Here is a 17,214-nt window from a genome sequence, read left to right as displayed (position 1 = left end):
GTTTAAAGTTTCAATAAGGGGCTAATGAATATTAGCCTCTTACTGAAACTTTAAAACTATGAAGGTTTGAGAAAGGCACAGTATCTCAAAAAGTGGAGTGTGCCTGGATCAAAGTACTATATAGAGACAGTCAGTTGGACGGTTTTTGGTGCCCTCACACATCCCCTAGAGGAGGTCATGATTCATCATAGGGCCGTGCTGCTAGTCAGGCCAGCGCTGCAATGCCCTACGGGTAGTGTCACTTTAGCGGAGACCTTTTTAGAGGATGCTATATGATGAATGGAGGTGAGGTTGTGGGGTGTGAAAATAAAGGATTAAATCTGGTAAGGGAGATCCTACACTATAATTGAATGGGGGAGTGGGGGGGTCGCCCTTTCATGGATAAAAACCTGTTAGCAGGTGAGTGCTACCTCAGGGTTTGAAAGGAACCTTGGTAGTCTGGATGTTGAGACTGGGTAGGAGAGATCTCCTGTGGTCTCAGAGGAGGGACCCAACTCTGGGCACTCATTCATAAAGACGAAAGTCAACATGTTTCGCGCCTAAACTGGTCATGAGGATCCCCCGCGCTTTATCAGGACGGAAAAAAAACGTGTAGTGGACAAACTACCCCACACTAGAATTGGTGCCCCTAGGTGCTACCTACTGTGTTTATTGATCTGGGTCCAACCTATGCAATGCAACAATGTAGCAAAATCAGTTAGCTGCGCTGAGGCGTGCTGTAGTTTCAGTGTGCAGACCATGTGTCTGCACCTACCAGTCTCCACGTCCCCGTACCCTCTTCTCTTTGATGAGGGGTCCAACAGCCTGTCCTCTTGCATGGGTACTTAAAGTCTAAGGACATGCACTGCCTCTTTTTGTTCAACTTATTTATTTGTCTTTTAGCCGTGCTGCCAGGGTATCACTCCCCGTCTGGAGTGTAGTCACTGAATCAAGGTAGCAGTCATATAACCGTATATAACTGTCCCCCTAGGCACTGGGTATGGTGCTGATAAACATTCAGCTCTGTTTTTTAAATAAAGTACTTAGTCATGGTCCTTGTGTTCAATTTTATTTCATTGAATTCCACAAGTTTCTGTGTGTTAAATTCATTTGTTTTCAAATTTTATCCAAACATTGATTCAAATCCAATGCATTTCGATGGTTAAACCATCTTCATCAGGGATCCATCTGTAAATGACAAACAATAATCTCTAAGCATACTCATACTTTTTAAGCCTTTAACACTCAAGTCGTTAATGAATATTAAAATCACATCTATATTAGATTTTAATCACCTCGTACATTTTACATCCCAGTGTTTGGTGCTAGTAACTATACTGGTTCTAAACCCTCACTAACCGTCTTTTCAGTGTGTATGTATTTCCCCTTACAGTATGGTAAATCAAATAATTACATCTTGATTACTAAGTTGCTGATTTTTGTGCCTTCGATTCGTTCGCTCTATCTATGCCTTCACCTTTCGTTGTGACATGATCACCAGTTGTTAATGTGAACTCTGCGTTCTAAAATCGGTGGGCTCCCTCCTCTGTCCTTTCTCCAAACCTTTAAGGGATGTTGAGTTATGCTCTTACCTGAAACAAACTTCACTCGCTGTTCGTAACTGCCGCTGCGATTACGCGCGTCTTTCTTTTCCGGGTTTTAAGCCAGGATGTTATGTTGTGCGCATGCGTTACGTCACTGGGAACGTGTCGTGAACGCAAGCCCCTTGTTTTTGTATGTACGTTTCTGATTAACTTTATAGACTACTTTTATCCCTAACAAAAACAAAAGCTGCTTGCTTATAATGTTTACTCTTACGCGCATATTACTGACCTAATATTCGTGGTTGTTACGCTCACTATTCAACAGTGCTAACATATTGTAACCTCCTGTCGCTACATGGTAGATCTATGGCGATATCGGCAGAACGTTGTCCTGCCCTTTAATTCTGTAAATTCCTATTCAGCATGCTCAAACGAATTCCCATTTATGAACACACCTCTTATCCTTAACACTGCTATAAATAACACAAAAATTCAGTTCTGTCATTTAAACCAATGGGTTTCAGACTGTTCAAATGGAAAATCCAATGATTTTCTCGCTTCAATAAGTTTTGTTTATTGGTAAATCCTTCTTTGTCGACCTGCTCTAGGATGCATGCTCTTAGTTGGCTAATGTGATGTTTCTTCTCCAAAAAATGTGTCGCCACTGTGGATTTTAAGGAACCAGTGCGTATGTTGCTCTTATGTTCAGTTAGTCTTGTTTTGAATTTCCTTTCTGTATGTCCCACATATACACTGCCACACGGGCATTTCAACATATAGATCACATTAGTCGTATCACATGTTGCGTTGACTCTAAGGTGTATCTTGTTGCCTTTCATGGGATGAGTAATTACTGGCAGTGTATATGTGTGTTCATAAATGGGAATTCGTTTGAGCATGCTGATAGGAATTTACAGAATTAAAGGGCAGGACAACGTTCTGCCGATATCGCCATAGATCTACCATGTAGCGACAGGAGGTTACAATATGTTAGCACTGTTGAATAGTGAGCGTAACAACCACGAATATTAGGTCAGTAATATGCGCGTAAGAGTAAACATAAGCAAGCAGCTTTTGTTTTTGTTAGGGATAAAAGTAGTCTATAAAGTTAATCAGGAACGTACATACAAAAACAAGGGGCTTGCGTTCACGACACGTTCCCAGTGACGTAACGCATGCGCACAACATAACATCCTGGCTTAAAACCCGGAAAAGAAAGACGCGCGTAATCGCAGCGGCAGTTACGAAAAGCGAGTGAAGTTTGTTTCAGGTAAGAGCATAACTCAACATCCCTTAAAGGTTTGGAGAAAGGACAGAGGGGGGAGCCCACCGATTTTAGAACGCAGAGTTCACATTAACAACTGGTGATCATGTCACAACGAAAGGTGAAGGCATAGATAGAGCGAACGAATCGAAGGCACAAAAATCAGCAACTTAGTAATCAAGATGTAATTATTCGATTTACCATACTGTAAGGGGAAATACATACACACTGAAAAGACGGTTAGTGAGGGTTTAGAACCAGTATAGTTACTAGCACCAAACACTGGGATGTAAAATGTACGAGGTGATTAAAATCTAATATAGATGTGATTTTAATATTCATTAACGACTTGAGTGTTAAAGGCTTAAAAAGTATGAGTATGCTTAGAGATTATTGTTTGTCATTTACAGATGGATCCCTGATGAAGATGGTTTAACCATCGAAATGCATTGGATTTGAATCAATGTTTGGATACAATTTGAAAACTAATGAATTTAACACACAGAAACTTGTGGAATTCAATGAAATAAAATTGAACACAAGGACCATGACTAAGTACTTTATTTAAAAAACAGAGCTGAATGTTTATCAGCACCATACCCAGTGCCTAGGGGGACAGTTATATACGGTTATATGACTGCTACCTTGACTCTTGCATGGGTACTCAGCAAGATGGATCGTCACATAAATTCTTTCACTTTGAAGTCAGCGAAAGAAAAGTAAACACCAAGTTCCGTCAGAATATGAAGCCTAACATTTGACCTCGACTTTGAATGCTCAGCAAATGAGGTAAGATAAGAACCAGATTTAAATTTCTGTTATCAGATAGTGAGTTCGGCGGGTATGGGGGGGGTGAGTATACAGTGAAGAAGGAATGATCACATGAGAGAAAGTCAAGCTGGACAGCATAAATTAACAAGCACATGAGCATGTAGAGCTGCTCAACAAAAAGAATAAGTAGGTTTGAAAAGTTGAAGCAGTGTAAGGACAAAAAGTCATATGCGAGAAGAGGGAAGTGTCAAACACAGAGCTGGCCAGCAGGAATCAAGAGTGCTTTTGAAGTTCACCAATTGTAAGTAATGGGATGGCTCCAAACCCACCAACAAAACCCACCAACAATAAACAAAACATCTCGAAGAGACAGTGGATATGCGGTCTATGTGAGACCTAAAACTTGTGCAGCATCAGTAATGACAATAGTATAGTTGACAACATTGTAAAGACACTGTTCTGCTTGAAAGTTTTATTTTCTTCAATTCACAACAACAGTGTTGGTCATAGACATTCTGTTTACATCAACAAAATATTGGAATCCATACCTCTCTCCCTTTGAGGTTAATATACGTTATATTCAACAGTTCAAAAGAAACATTTCTTAGAATTTTCTGTGCCTAATTAAATCAAAAACTGAATGTTTCTCTATGACAAACGATTCATGTTACCGTCATAGTTTATCAAATAGAAGGTGTGCTAGCACTAATTTGGCAAGGACCAATTTCCATGATTTTTACCTTGACAACTGCATAAACATGGCAATGTTAAAATTATGTTTGCAGAGACAAAATTACATTTTGTAGTGGTTCAACAGTGGATGGGCTGTATCCTAAACTGATCAGCGCAAAGCTCAACCTAAGTTTCATGCACTTGCAGTGTCTATAGCACATACATTTAACTCTGAATTTGTCGGAGTTCATAATGAACTGTGGAAAGCACAAGTTTTAAACAGTCAGCAACGATTGCCTCAGTTTCCGAGCTGCGCCATCTGCAAGTCTACGTTAACTCAGAGGAATGTCTGAGCTTTGGTCACCGGATCATACTGCAACCCCAGACGTCATTTTGTATTGGTGCGGTGGTACAAAATTGCACTGTGCTGGTGCAACGTTATGTAATCTGGACCCAAGTGCTTTACCCACGATCTACTCTACTGAGCAAATTCATACATCTTAAGTGGCAGTTTACTTTGGACTCAATGTGTCCTTGCCACAGATCATTTAGCACACCACAACTTTCTTGCAATGTCTGTAGCATTTTATTCAAGATAAAATGTATACATTGCAGTTCACATAATGCAAAGCGCTGAAACGGTATCTATGCACTGATAATTTTATTTATACACTGAAAATGAAAGCAACCCTTAAAAAGAAAAAAAAAACTAGACTTGGTCCATGTATTTGGAATCCTTCACTTGGGCAATGAGAAACATCTAGTTGACAACTTAACTGTTGTCACACACAGCACCACAAACGGTACATCTGTGTGTGATAGATGAAAGATAAAAAGTGCTCCATTTTCTGTCTCGATTAGTAGACCTCATCACAAATATAGCATTTTTGTGCTACTAGTATGTGAAGACGATATCTGGTCTTCAATCTTCCCACCATACCTTGGAGCAAAATAATAGTAAAAAACGTAACACTATTCGCTCAGTAACCATGAAACCTGTCACTGCTAACAAAAGCAAAGATGCTAAATATTCATACCCCTCTTCAGCGGGACTCAAGCGTTCTCAACCTGATTTGGGAGAATTTGAGGCTGGCACTCAGGACACCACCAGGTAGGCCTCTTCAACCCTCCTGGGGGCCCGAAGATGTCCTTCATCACCGGGTGACCCAGGGGACACGTTTCCTTCAAGTAGATCTGGTGATGCATTCGAATTCCTTGCAGCTTGTTATGCAGCCAATCAGAGGTGAAACGGATGGCGTGATCTAAGATGGACTCCAGAGTCTTCAGCCCGAGAAGCGAGCCTGGTGTTAGAGGGTGGATCCCAGCTAAAAACAGGATTTCGTTTTTTATGATGTTCCCTGAAACAAACAATTCATAATTGTGAGCAGTTAGTGTAGAAAACAGATTTGGAAATAATCTCACAAACTACTTGAGGAGAAAGTCTCATATTGGTATATGAGGGAGATTCAACAGAATGAATTGAAGTGGGCTTAAGAAACTCCACTCCATCTGTGACAATCTAAAGGTGAAAATTTACCCAGTGTCGCTACGTATTGAATAACAAAAGAGTGTTCTGAAATCTTTGGGGAAAGAAAAATCTAGACAAATTGATATGGACTATCCGAAACAAAAAGTATCTGTACATTTTATGTTAAATAGCTGGAGGAATGATACATGGTATCCGTATTTAGACACCCTACCAAATCAATGGTTGAGAATGGAATTGTCAAAGAGATTCCTTATGGAATAGGAAATGCAAGAATGGACTAGGGAGTAACTATTAGCGACTAAATGGATAATTGTAATTGGTTATCGCAGCCACTAATTGTTGGATTATGTATTTAGACCTTGCTCACAATAATCGATACAAGTAAAACAAGTTTTTAGGAGATAAAGAAATAATGAATTTGGAACAGTCCCAGAAGCCGGTTTTATGGTTCTTTTAAAGAGTTTTAACTTGTTGAATTTGTAGTTGTTTTATGGTGTTTTTATGCAGTTTATAATAAACTTACTTTTGACTTGAAACTTACTTGTGCGTTGCCAATTCAACTGCATAGGATTTATGGCTCTCGATAAATACCAGTTTTGCTTCTCTACTTAATTCTAATCCTTTATGGTTGGATGTTTACAAGCATAGGATTCACTTGGAAGGAAAACACTGCAGAACTAATCCAATGCTTGTTTGATAAGTGCAAGATGTTTTTAGGCAATACTGGAAAAAACTGTCCAATATTTTACATCTCATTGCTGAGGCCGGCTCATGAATATTATTGAGCTAAGCTGCGGCATTGCAAAGTATCATGAATGGGAAATAGGCCGTGTACGGAGGCCATATAGGGACATTATACATCTGCAGGTTACAAATGCAGAGCAAGACAACAGTTTCCAAACTTGGCTACTTGAGGCATGTTGCAACCTCTCCTCGTCCTCTAGGTCGAGAGACACAAGGTACTTCACTAGACAGATATAAGCAGCTGAATGCTTTCAAACCAAGCAGTCGGCAAGCCATCCACATCTACTCAAGGAGACACACATACCCCTCTGCCTATGACTCAGAACAGGTTTAGGCAGTGTGATTTGAAAAGGATACTGTCAACCATAAACACCTCCTATGCATTTGTAATATCCTTGATTGCTCTGTGAATGACTGTCCCATCTATGTATGATTAGGCATTGCACTCCATGCAGATTGTCATGAAGCCATGTGGAATGTGGTGAATTTGAGCTGGTCAGTGAGATACTGGGCAGAGGTTGACGAGGGTGGATGGGACCTTCTGTAACCAATAAACGTATTTCTACTTTCAACATCCTGGAATAATTAAGGTGGCTACTAGTCACAACATTCTTACTCACTGCTGTGCAATGAAAACTCCATCACATTAAAAAACATGAAAACTAACATGAGGTACACATGTGTTGCAACCTTTCTCCTGCAGTGTCCAGTGAGAATGAAACAAAATGATTGCAAGGCAGAAATACCGTTTTTAGTGAGTAGTCATGCGATCCACTCCAGGTAAGGTCATTTTCACAGGGACTTTTTCGGACTTTGACCCGTAGCCCACAAGAAAAGTTACAGAAAAAATGCTAATTTTTCCTTCCGGATAAAGTGGTAATACAGATATTTTCTCTACAATGCGTAAAACAACAGAAAGTATCTTGATAATCTGTAGACTAAAAATGTCCCTGGATATCAATTAGATTAGGCAGCTATTTTTATGTGATTGAATTGGACAGACATTACCTCTAAATACAATCAAGATCTTTTCTATCTTGAACTTGAAAACAGTATGAGAAACAAAAATGGAATGGTCAAATAATAGTTCTGCCACACCTAGACAGCTAAACACAGGTGGAGGTAGATATTACAAGGTGCTATACAATAAGATAAGGACAAACTACCTCCAAAACAAATCATACACCTAAACCACCCTAATCACTACCATCAACTAACTTCAAAACCCTAGGAGTCATTGAAATGACTAACCTACCAATAAGTATGGCATTTTTAATAACTACTGCCAACTACTGTCCCATCGCCATCTTCATTAAGGACCATATTTTCAAACAAGCCAAACCAATAACTACACTCTTTAAATCATCTATTATTTAGGGATAATTGGCTGGCACTCCAAAAGCGCACACTCACACTGCTTAAAAGACTTTACATTCCACTGAATGTTTCGGGAACTACGACACAATTGTCATCATATCCTTCATCCCAAAACTGACTGAAGAGAAATCAGATGTCAAATGGAGCCACAAAAGAATGCCAAACAACATGCCACTAATGTGAATTCAGGCTGTGACAGGGACATTTTTCGCTAATAGAGATTACCTTTTTACACCCATCAACAACAGATAGGTGATGGCTATAGGAAAATGCCTCCTTTTGCTTGATCACCAGCAATTGTTTTGAAGTGATGTTGCTGATGTTTTCACTTTGTGCACTTGGGTTCTGCTAACAGATATTGGCTATACTCCCAATTGGCATATTTAACTTATCCAGAAGTCCCTACTATAAGGTACAAAGGGCACCCAGAGCCTGCAAGTTAAATGTTGAAAGTGGAATGCAACACCCATTGAGCCACCCACTATAGTGACAGTGCCAACAAGACTGCAGGCCGACCATTGTAGCCTGACTGTACAGTTATAAAATTCAAATTCGACCTGTAAAATACCATTTTGACATAAACAAACCTTACTTTTAAATATTAATAAGCCACCCCTAAGTAGGCCATGCTGCCCAGAAGGTAGGGTGCACAATATTTAAAAGTAGGACATGTAAAAGTTTAAAGCTGAACATGTCCTTAAAGTGCAAAGGCCATAAACGCTATTTTCACTGTAGGAGGGTTAGCTGTTCCATATGAAAACATTGGGATACAACATTAAATGTAATAATTTTTCTGCCTAGGAAACTCCTACAAATTTCACCGTTGAACTTTTTAAAATATATTTATTACAAGACCAATTAGTTGCTGAAGTGGGACTTGCAATACATTTTTGGGAAAAGGTACTATTCCAGCCTAAAGCACCTGGAGGACCACTTGCATGCACTCCAAGTGCCACCTGGCAAATGAATGTCCCATTGATGTGGAGTGACAATTGCTCCCAGAGAAGGACAAAGGGTTGGGTGTGGGGAGGTGCTTCGGTTTCTCTGGTAGGGTGACCATCTGGGATGTGCCCAGGAACTTGATTCAGTTGCAATAAGCCTACCCTGTCACTGGCAAAAACTAGCTGACATCTACGCAGGGCCTTTCTTTGTTCCCCCAGTCAGGCAATACCAATCCTAATGAGAGAGGATCTACTCCTGAAATTGGTTTGAAGTGACCACAAGGGAGGGGTTGCTCATTTCCCCAGCCACACATCTGGTGTAGGCTCATAAGCTCTGTGAAAGGGGACAAGGTTTTACCATTTTTGATTTGGGCCGAGATGGGCACAGTAGGATTGTTTGCAGTAGGGCAAGGTTACCCCTTGGAACTTTTTCCCTATTGGTTAGGCAGGGGCCAGATTCACCCTCCCCCCAAGCAGGTGCTAAATGATTCCCCCAATCCACCAATCTAGTTTAGTGTTTAGTTTCATAAGCTCTCCGTTGGGCACTCATTTTCTATCAGTGGCTCGGGATAACAACATTGTTGGTACGAAGGGAGTGAAACGGATAACAAATTAGCTTTAACTGCTTACCCACTGTGGCACAATGGATCTTGGTAATGTCTGGCTGTAAACTGTGATTTCTTTTGACAGTCCAAAATTTACAGCAGCTGGTGGGTCACACTATGGAAAGGGTAAGGCTCTTGATCCGACTAATTATATGGCTGGCGCATCACCGGCCTGGTGTTCTGGAATCCAGAGCCACTGAGTGCTCTTCTTCAGTCCTAAAAACTTGCAGACAACCCCAACCAAAAGCCATATACCACCAAAGAGAGTACCTACAAATCAGCCAAATGCACTCCCATGCCTTTGAGGTAGGTATCAAGCAAGACCAAAGACTGCCACTCCACTGAACTATCCTTAACTGATAATTTACTTTTAAAGACTTACAGTTGCAGTGGGTCATCAGCCAATTGAGTCTACCTAGAGATCCAAGAGGAAAATAAACAATGATGCCACATACCAGCAAGGATGAGGCAGCTCAGTACACTCATGTTATGTTAACATCCACAAATGCAGGTGCACAAATCACCCAGTAGTAGTCTCAGTCTCAGGATGGGAGCAGGTATTGAGTCAGTAATCAAACTGCGGGGCTGTAAAACAGAATTTTTTTTAAAACGTCTCCCGAAGGTAGTAAGATCAAGGATGTAGGAAGTCCACTACTTCACTTTTCAAAGCGAGGCAACGTTGTTAGGGCTATAGTTACACAGTGTGCAGCAGTGCAGTAAATCAGAATGCAATCCGCTTGGTGCAGGCCAGGGTTCTAGCAAGGAAGTCATACTTCTTATAGTTTCAGGCATGGATCTGAGTTGGTGGGCAACTCTCCCATATTCATCAGTGCTCCTGGAGTGACAAGCGGGGGGCAACCCTGACCAATGGGGTGCAGGAAGCCACCCTCCGAAGTGTGCCATATTCTTGTACTATAAAGCACTATTCCTTTAAAATCCAAAATGGAGAAATGCTCTCCTGAAGATTAAGGTCTGACTAAGCAAACCCACTGGCGTGGCAAAGTTTCCCTAACTCTCCCCTTCCAGCCCCTCTATTAATTCAATTACAACTGTGGCTGCGGTCTGGCTGGAGATGCGGGATGTGGGGGTGAGCCTGTGTCTGGTCATTCACTCTTTGAGGACCAATTTGGCTACTCCACCCCATCCTGCCTTTTGGTCTGCAGCTTTCCTCCCGCCAGATGTCCTCTCTCTCTATGCAGGTCACTTCACAAGTCATTAGAGCAATTTGGTTCAGCCTGCCAAATGCTGGTCAATCGGAAGAGGCTGCTGGAAGGCTGGATTCTGGGTAATCAGAAACCCAAGTTCTATAACTCTTCTGTTATAGTTATAGTAAATCTAACCTTGGCAAGTTGTTGGATTTAGTCTATCATTTAAATACTTTGAAGTATGATTGTAGTAATTGGACCTGCCTCTTTTGCTGGGTTATCTTCAAACATTTTGCTTTCTTCCTCCTATATTTTCTGACATGTTTTTGTTGACTTTAGGAGTTTGGGCACTTTATCATTGCTAAGCAGTTCTGAAATGCACATGCGCTCTGTCTAAATTGTATTGGTGATTGGTTTATCCATGATTGGCATATTTGATTTATTAGTAAGTCTCTAGTAAAGTGCACCATGCGTGCTGGCGGAACTGTAAATCAAATGCTACTAGAGGGCCTGCAGCTTGGATTGCTTTCTCCTGAGGCGTGAGCCGGGAGATTTCATTCTTTACTTGTTCTTCCATTCTGCTCTTTGGCACATTGTATTTTATCAACTGTTCTGCTGCTAAACTGCCTGCTGCTAAAACGCTGCTCGTTTGCACTGAAGGGAGCGTTTTTAAACGGACAAATCTTTTAGATCTCTTACATTTTTAAAATACTGTTCTTACCAAGTGGATAGTTGGGCTGAATTGTGTTTGGTTGTGGCTGGGGAGGATAACGGGATGCCCCGAGGCTTTGCGGCGGCAGTTGCTCTTGGCAACCGCCATCTTGGAGACACTGTGGGGTTAGCGGTCCAGCTGCTTCGAAGGACAACATAAATGGGAGCACCGACGCGGGCGCGCAGCGGACGCGCGCAGCGGGTGTGCCAAAGGCAAACCTGTCTGCGCCCGTCCGCGCTCAGGACGTGCACAGCGGCAGAACCCGTGCACCTTACTCATTAGGTAAGAGGCTTACCTTGAGGTATTCTAGAGACCAATTATGTAAACTGAGGCGGGTTGTGGAAAATCAAGGCTGTGTGTGCTTCCAGCTGAGTGCAAGACCCCCTCTTTAGATATCACCTGCTCCAACTGTAAATGCACGCTATCAAGACTGGAATATCAGGCGATTAGGCTTTCTAATAATAAAAAGCCTAACGGGGAGGCACCAGAGGAGTCATTGATAAAATGTACCCTGCTTAACGCTCGATCACTGGTGAAACACAGTCTAGAGTGCGCTACCTTTTTAGAGGAGGAAAATATTAAACTGGCCTTCTTATCAGAGACATGGACTGATGAAGCTTCAGGGCCAGATATTGTGAAAGCCACGCCTCCCGGATTTATCTGCTATATCTTTAACAGACAAGGGAGGAGAGGTGAGGGCTTAGCAGTTATCTACCATGATACTTTGAAGGCTGGCTTTCAGATAGCTTCTAATGCGGACTGTGAGGCACTATCTTTTAGTTTTAACCTTACTAATCACTCTACGTTTAAGGGCATTCTATTATATATAACCCCTGGCCCTAAAAACAACTTTCTAACCTCTATTGGGAACCTCCTGGAGGAGGGGCTCTGTGCCGACTCATTTACCATCATGGATGACTTCAATTATTTTCTAGAAGTTGACTCGGAGTCAGACAGGGTGGCTCTGTTAGACCTCGTGAAGAGTGTTGATCGCAGTCAACAGGTGATAGGCCAGACTCATGAAGCCATAGATGGAATTTTTTCAAACCATCTACAACTCCATTTTTTAGGGATATTGCCCCTTACCTGGACTGATCACTCCGCTGTGCAATTTGAGTTGGTTTGCTCAGGGCGTGGGCCGGACAGGGCGGGTCTGAAAAGTAATCAAAAGTAGGGCCTGGAACAAAATTGAAGGTACTGCATTAATTAATGCTCTCTTGACTAGTGTGGGCCAACTGCCCCAGGGTTAAAGGAGGCTACTACACAATACACTAATTGGATTGAGACTGCATGTAATGATCTCGCTCCGGAGAAAGTGAGGGTCCCTAGAAGATCTCATCTTACAGCCCCATGGTATGAGGAGGATCTAAGGGAACAGAAACTCATCTGTAAATCTTACGAACGGACATGGAGAAGAGATTGAGGAAGCTGCCAAAAAAAGTTATAAACAAAGTCTCACAACCTACAAACAAATGATCTACAAAGCAAAAAAGGATTTTTTCTCAAGCCGTATCCGTCTTGCTGGGAATTCAGCCAAGGAAATGTTTAATATGAACAATTGTTACTTACCTGTAAACAGGTGGTTCTCCAGTATTGGTGTCTTTCATAGATTCACATGCTTGAATATTCCCCGTCGTCGGAGTGGGAGTCCCACGGTAAATAAAATAGCAATAACATACTAATAATATGTATATGTAACACATAACAGATGAAATACATATTAGAAAACAGGCAGTAAATGCCTACACAATTCCTCATAGGAATACATGAACAGAGAAAAAAACACTTGTAGCCTATTCCTGTCACCATGTTGGTCCAAACTGTAGCCAATCAGGTGCCAGCAGCCCTCCAGAACCTTCTCCTCAGAGTTCAGCACCTCAGATTTTCGTAGCACAAGAGTGACCACAGAGTCTATGAGGAGAAGAGAGCCTCTGAGGGGAGGTGGGTGGGTCGCATGTGAATCTATGAAAGACACCAATACTGGAGAACCACCTGTTTACAGGTAAGTAGCAATTGTTCTTCTCCAGTATTAGGGTGTCTTTCATAGATTCACATGCTTGAATATGGAATAGAAAGCAGTAATATCTGAAGAAAACTTCCCATAATGGAGGAGGGAAGACAGAGGCTCACCTTATTGAAAAAGAGTGCGAAGCACAGCCTGTCCCACTGCAGTGTCTGCTTCGTTGATGGCACCCAGGCAGTAGTGTTTCGTAAACGTGTGCCTGCTTGACCATGTGGCTGCTGTGCAGATCTGATGCAGCGGCACACCGGCAAAGAGGGCAGTTGAAGACGACATCGCCCTGGTAAAATGGGCCCTCACTGAAGACTGTAGAGGCTTGCCTGCCTGTTGATGGCAGAAAACAATGGCCGAGGAAACCCAACGAGCAATTGTAGGTTCGGGAACTGGACGCCCGTTGTGGAAACGTCCATAAGCTATGAAGATGGCAAAAGTCAGCAGCTGCAGAAATCCATCTAACCATGGTTTGGTTAGACACTGCTTGTCCTTGCCGTATCTTTCCATAGGCAATAAACAGTTGATCGGATATGAGAATGAAAGAGGTCCTTTACAAATAGAATTTTAAACATCTTCTGATGTCAAGGGTATGTAATGCCTTCTCCGCAGTGGATTGCGGATTAGGAAAAACGTCTAAGATGACTGGTTCATTCAGGTGAAAATCCGAAGGCACCTTAGGCATAAACCTTGGGTTTGTAGGTAGCACCACAGAATTGGACGTGAATTGTAAGAAAGGTGAATTGATGTTGAAATCCTGAACATCACTGACTCTTCTAGATGAAGTTAATGCTAGCAAAAGAGAAAAGCTCTATGCCAAGAATTTGAAATACACCCTAAAATTGGCTCAAATGGGTGGCGCATGAGCTGCGCTAATACTACATTAAAAATGCCATGATGGAGGCGGACGACGTACAGGAGGAAACATTCTGAATAGTCCCATAAAGAACTGTTGTATTCTTGAAGAATAAAGAGAGATGGACCCATCCTGACGTTACCTTGAAATGGCTGCCAAAAAGACCTTCAACGTTGCATGAGATAAGCCTGATCTTGCCAAGTGCAAGATAAAAGGTAATATATATATATCTGGTCCGGAGGTTGCATGAAATGGGTGAACCCCAGCAGATTAACAGCAAATGCTTTTCCATTACAGTCTGTACGTCTTTATTTTAGTAGGTGCTCTCGCGGAAGCCAGTACCTCCTTACAATCTGCCGAGATAGCCCGATGAGCTAATTCAAGGTGCTCAGACGCCAAGCTGCCAATTTTAGAGAAGCCGGATCCGGATGGCAAATTTGACCATTCTGAAAGGAGAGGAGATTCGGTATTGGTCGAAACTGTATTGGATCGTACTCTGAGAGAAGAAGTTTGGTGAACCAGTATTGGCGAGGCCACCTGGGGGCAAAGAGAATCAAGCGACACGGCTCTTTCTTCATCTTCCGGAGAACTCTCGGAACCAACGGTATCGGAGGAAAAGCGTAAGCATATATTTGAGACCAGTTTATCGAAAATGCCTTCCCCCTGCGACTCCCCGTGAGGATGCCAGCTTGCAAAGAAAACAGGCATTTGCTGTGGGTTTTTTTTTTTTTGTCGCAAAGAGGTCCATATCGGGATGACCCCCACTGCTGGAAGATTCGATCTGCCGTTGGCTGATGCAGTTCCTATTCGTGGTTGGACACCGTGGACCTGCCAAAGGGTGTCCGCCAGCACATTTGCAACTCACGGCACATGAACAGCCAAGAGATTGATCCTGTGTCGTATCGCCCAAGCCCATATCTCTTGGGCTTCCTGAGATAGAAGAACCAACCTCGTTCTTCCCTGTTTGTTTAAGTCATGCATACTTGAAGTATTGTCTGTTCGAACCAATACTGTGGCCCCTTGAATGATTGCACAAGAGGATTTGAGGGCTAAGAAGATGGCACCTGGCTCTAGCAGATTGATGTGCCAAGCCTTTTGTTGAGGGTTCCATCTCTCACGGACCTTCAGCCCTTGAAGATATGCTACCCAACCCTCGAGGGATGAGTCCGTGGTGATTGTGTAATTTGGCGCTTCTTGAAGGAAACACACACCCCTTCTACAAATTTCTTTCTTGGACCCACCAAACACAACGGCCTCTTGCACGAGGAGTGATTTGAATGAGATCTTCGATTGAACTGGAAACCTGCAACCACTGCTTGTCTAGCTCCTCTAGCAATTATCTCATGTGCAATCTGTAGTTGGGAACCAACGGGATGCAGGTGGAGGCTGAGGCCAGGAATGACTGAGGATCTACTGAAACAGACTTTTTCGTACGTAGAAGAAACCACCAAGTGGGAGCTGCAGGCCCATCGTTCGTGTGAGACAAACACCTTTGCTAGGTTTGTATTGATTGATGCTCCGAGAAACTTTCATATCGGAGCTAGTACTAGTTGGGACTTGTCATGATTTATTGAAAAACAGGTTTAAAAACAGTGACTGACAAGTCTGGGTGTGCTGGACTGCCTGTAAATAAGAGCGAGCCCTTATTATACAGTTGTCTCAGTAATGATAATTTGTATGCCTTGCAGACGTAGATAGGCTGCCACTGGCGCCAGGATCTACGTAAAGACACGTGAAGCGGACCCAAGTCCAAAAGGTAGGACTTTAATTGAAAATGTTTTGTACCTATTGTAAAGCGTAGCCACTTCCTGTGCTTAGGAAGGATTGGCACATGAAAATAGACATCCTGGAGGTTGAGAGTAGTTATAAAGTCGTTCTGGCATAAGAACTTTAGGACTCTCTTGAGGTACAACATTTGTAAAGTTTGCGCAAAGATCTAAAATCATGTGCTACTTTCCTGATTTGCTTGTTGATGAGGAACTGAAAGTAAACCACAACGCTGTTGGATATTCTGAACCACTCCGACGGTCCCTGTTTGTATCCATATAGACACTTGTGCAAACGACTCCCATAGATGAGAAGGTGGAGGTCCCTTTGGAGGTGTAGAAAGGGAAATTTGACAAATTCTAGTGTGCCCTTGGGCATGACGTGTAAAAACCCCAACGGTCTTCTGTCACCTTTGACCAATTGGAATAAAAGAGAGATATTAGACCTCCGACGTTTTTGGAGGGAATAAAGGTGGGTTCAAGGTAGTCCATTGTTTCTTAGAAGAGTTGCCTCGGCTGTACGATGATTTTCTATGTAGGACCTGTTGGTACTTTGCCCATGTGACTGCGTTTGATTTGAGTAACGCAGTTGGTTCTGACTGTAGGAGCCAATACTGGATGGTACTCCCTTGAAAAAAGGACGTGGATCTACGTCCTCGGCACCACGAAAAGGCTGCAATTCTATATCCAGAGGGTGCGGGCAGTATCTGTGTTCTTTAAGATGGTCTGCAGTGCCTCATCAACATGCTGGCCAGAAGGGGTCCTCAATCAAAAGGCAAGTGAAGTATGGAAGTCTGAACCTCCTTGCGAAAGACGTAGCATTGAAGCAAAAATGTATTTGCCAGACTGCTCCTATTGCGAGCTGTCGAAAACCTGTACACGCAATGTCCGCTGCACAGTGTATTATTTCTGATGCGCTTCTCTCTCTCTTTCCCCCTCCTGCAAGATCTTCAAAGCGTGAGGCTTGGAGGATTCTGGAATAAGTTCTACTAGCGCCAACATGTCAAGAGCACATCTGGCGGCATACCTGCCCAACTGGCTTGCAAGATAATCGCTGTGCCGCCTGAGTAATGACTGAGTCAGGGTAGGCTGAGAGACTAGAAAAACAGGTGAATAGTGGGGAGCTTCACATTTCTTGTCGAGGCGTGGAAAAAACGCCGGCACAGAGTTTGGCCTCCGCATGAGTTTAACACCTTCTTTCTAAATAAAGTCTATGATAGGGACTGAACGAACTTGATTCTGTGGTTTCCCCAGGACGAGGGGAAAGGGGAAAACGATTCGCCGCTCTCCTTATAAGGAGGGGAAAAAACCTTCAATATACATCCCAAGAAGAATAAT

At 42.6% G+C, this 17,214-nt stretch overlaps 1 protein-coding gene across 1 annotated transcript in view; it reads right to left on the bottom strand.

The window, feature by feature from the left end:
• Window positions 1-4,021: 4,021 nt before the first annotated feature.
• Window positions 4,022-17,214, bottom strand: part of NEIL2 (nei like DNA glycosylase 2) — a 301,109-nt gene continuing 287,916 nt past the window's right edge. Inside the window, exon 5 of the mRNA XM_078646716.1 lies at window positions 4,022-5,588. Coding sequence (XP_078502842.1) covers window positions 5,284-5,588 — 305 coding nt within the window. The 3' untranslated portion in view covers window positions 4,022-5,283. The remainder of the gene's footprint in view (window positions 5,589-17,214) is intronic.

The sequence above is a fragment of the Lissotriton helveticus genome, chromosome 6 (assembly GCF_964261635.1).
Source record: "Lissotriton helveticus chromosome 6, aLisHel1.1, whole genome shotgun sequence".
In the NCBI taxonomy this organism is placed as follows: Eukaryota; Metazoa; Chordata; class Amphibia; order Caudata; family Salamandridae; genus Lissotriton; species Lissotriton helveticus.
This window is presented reverse-complemented; position numbering and strand designations above follow the sequence as displayed.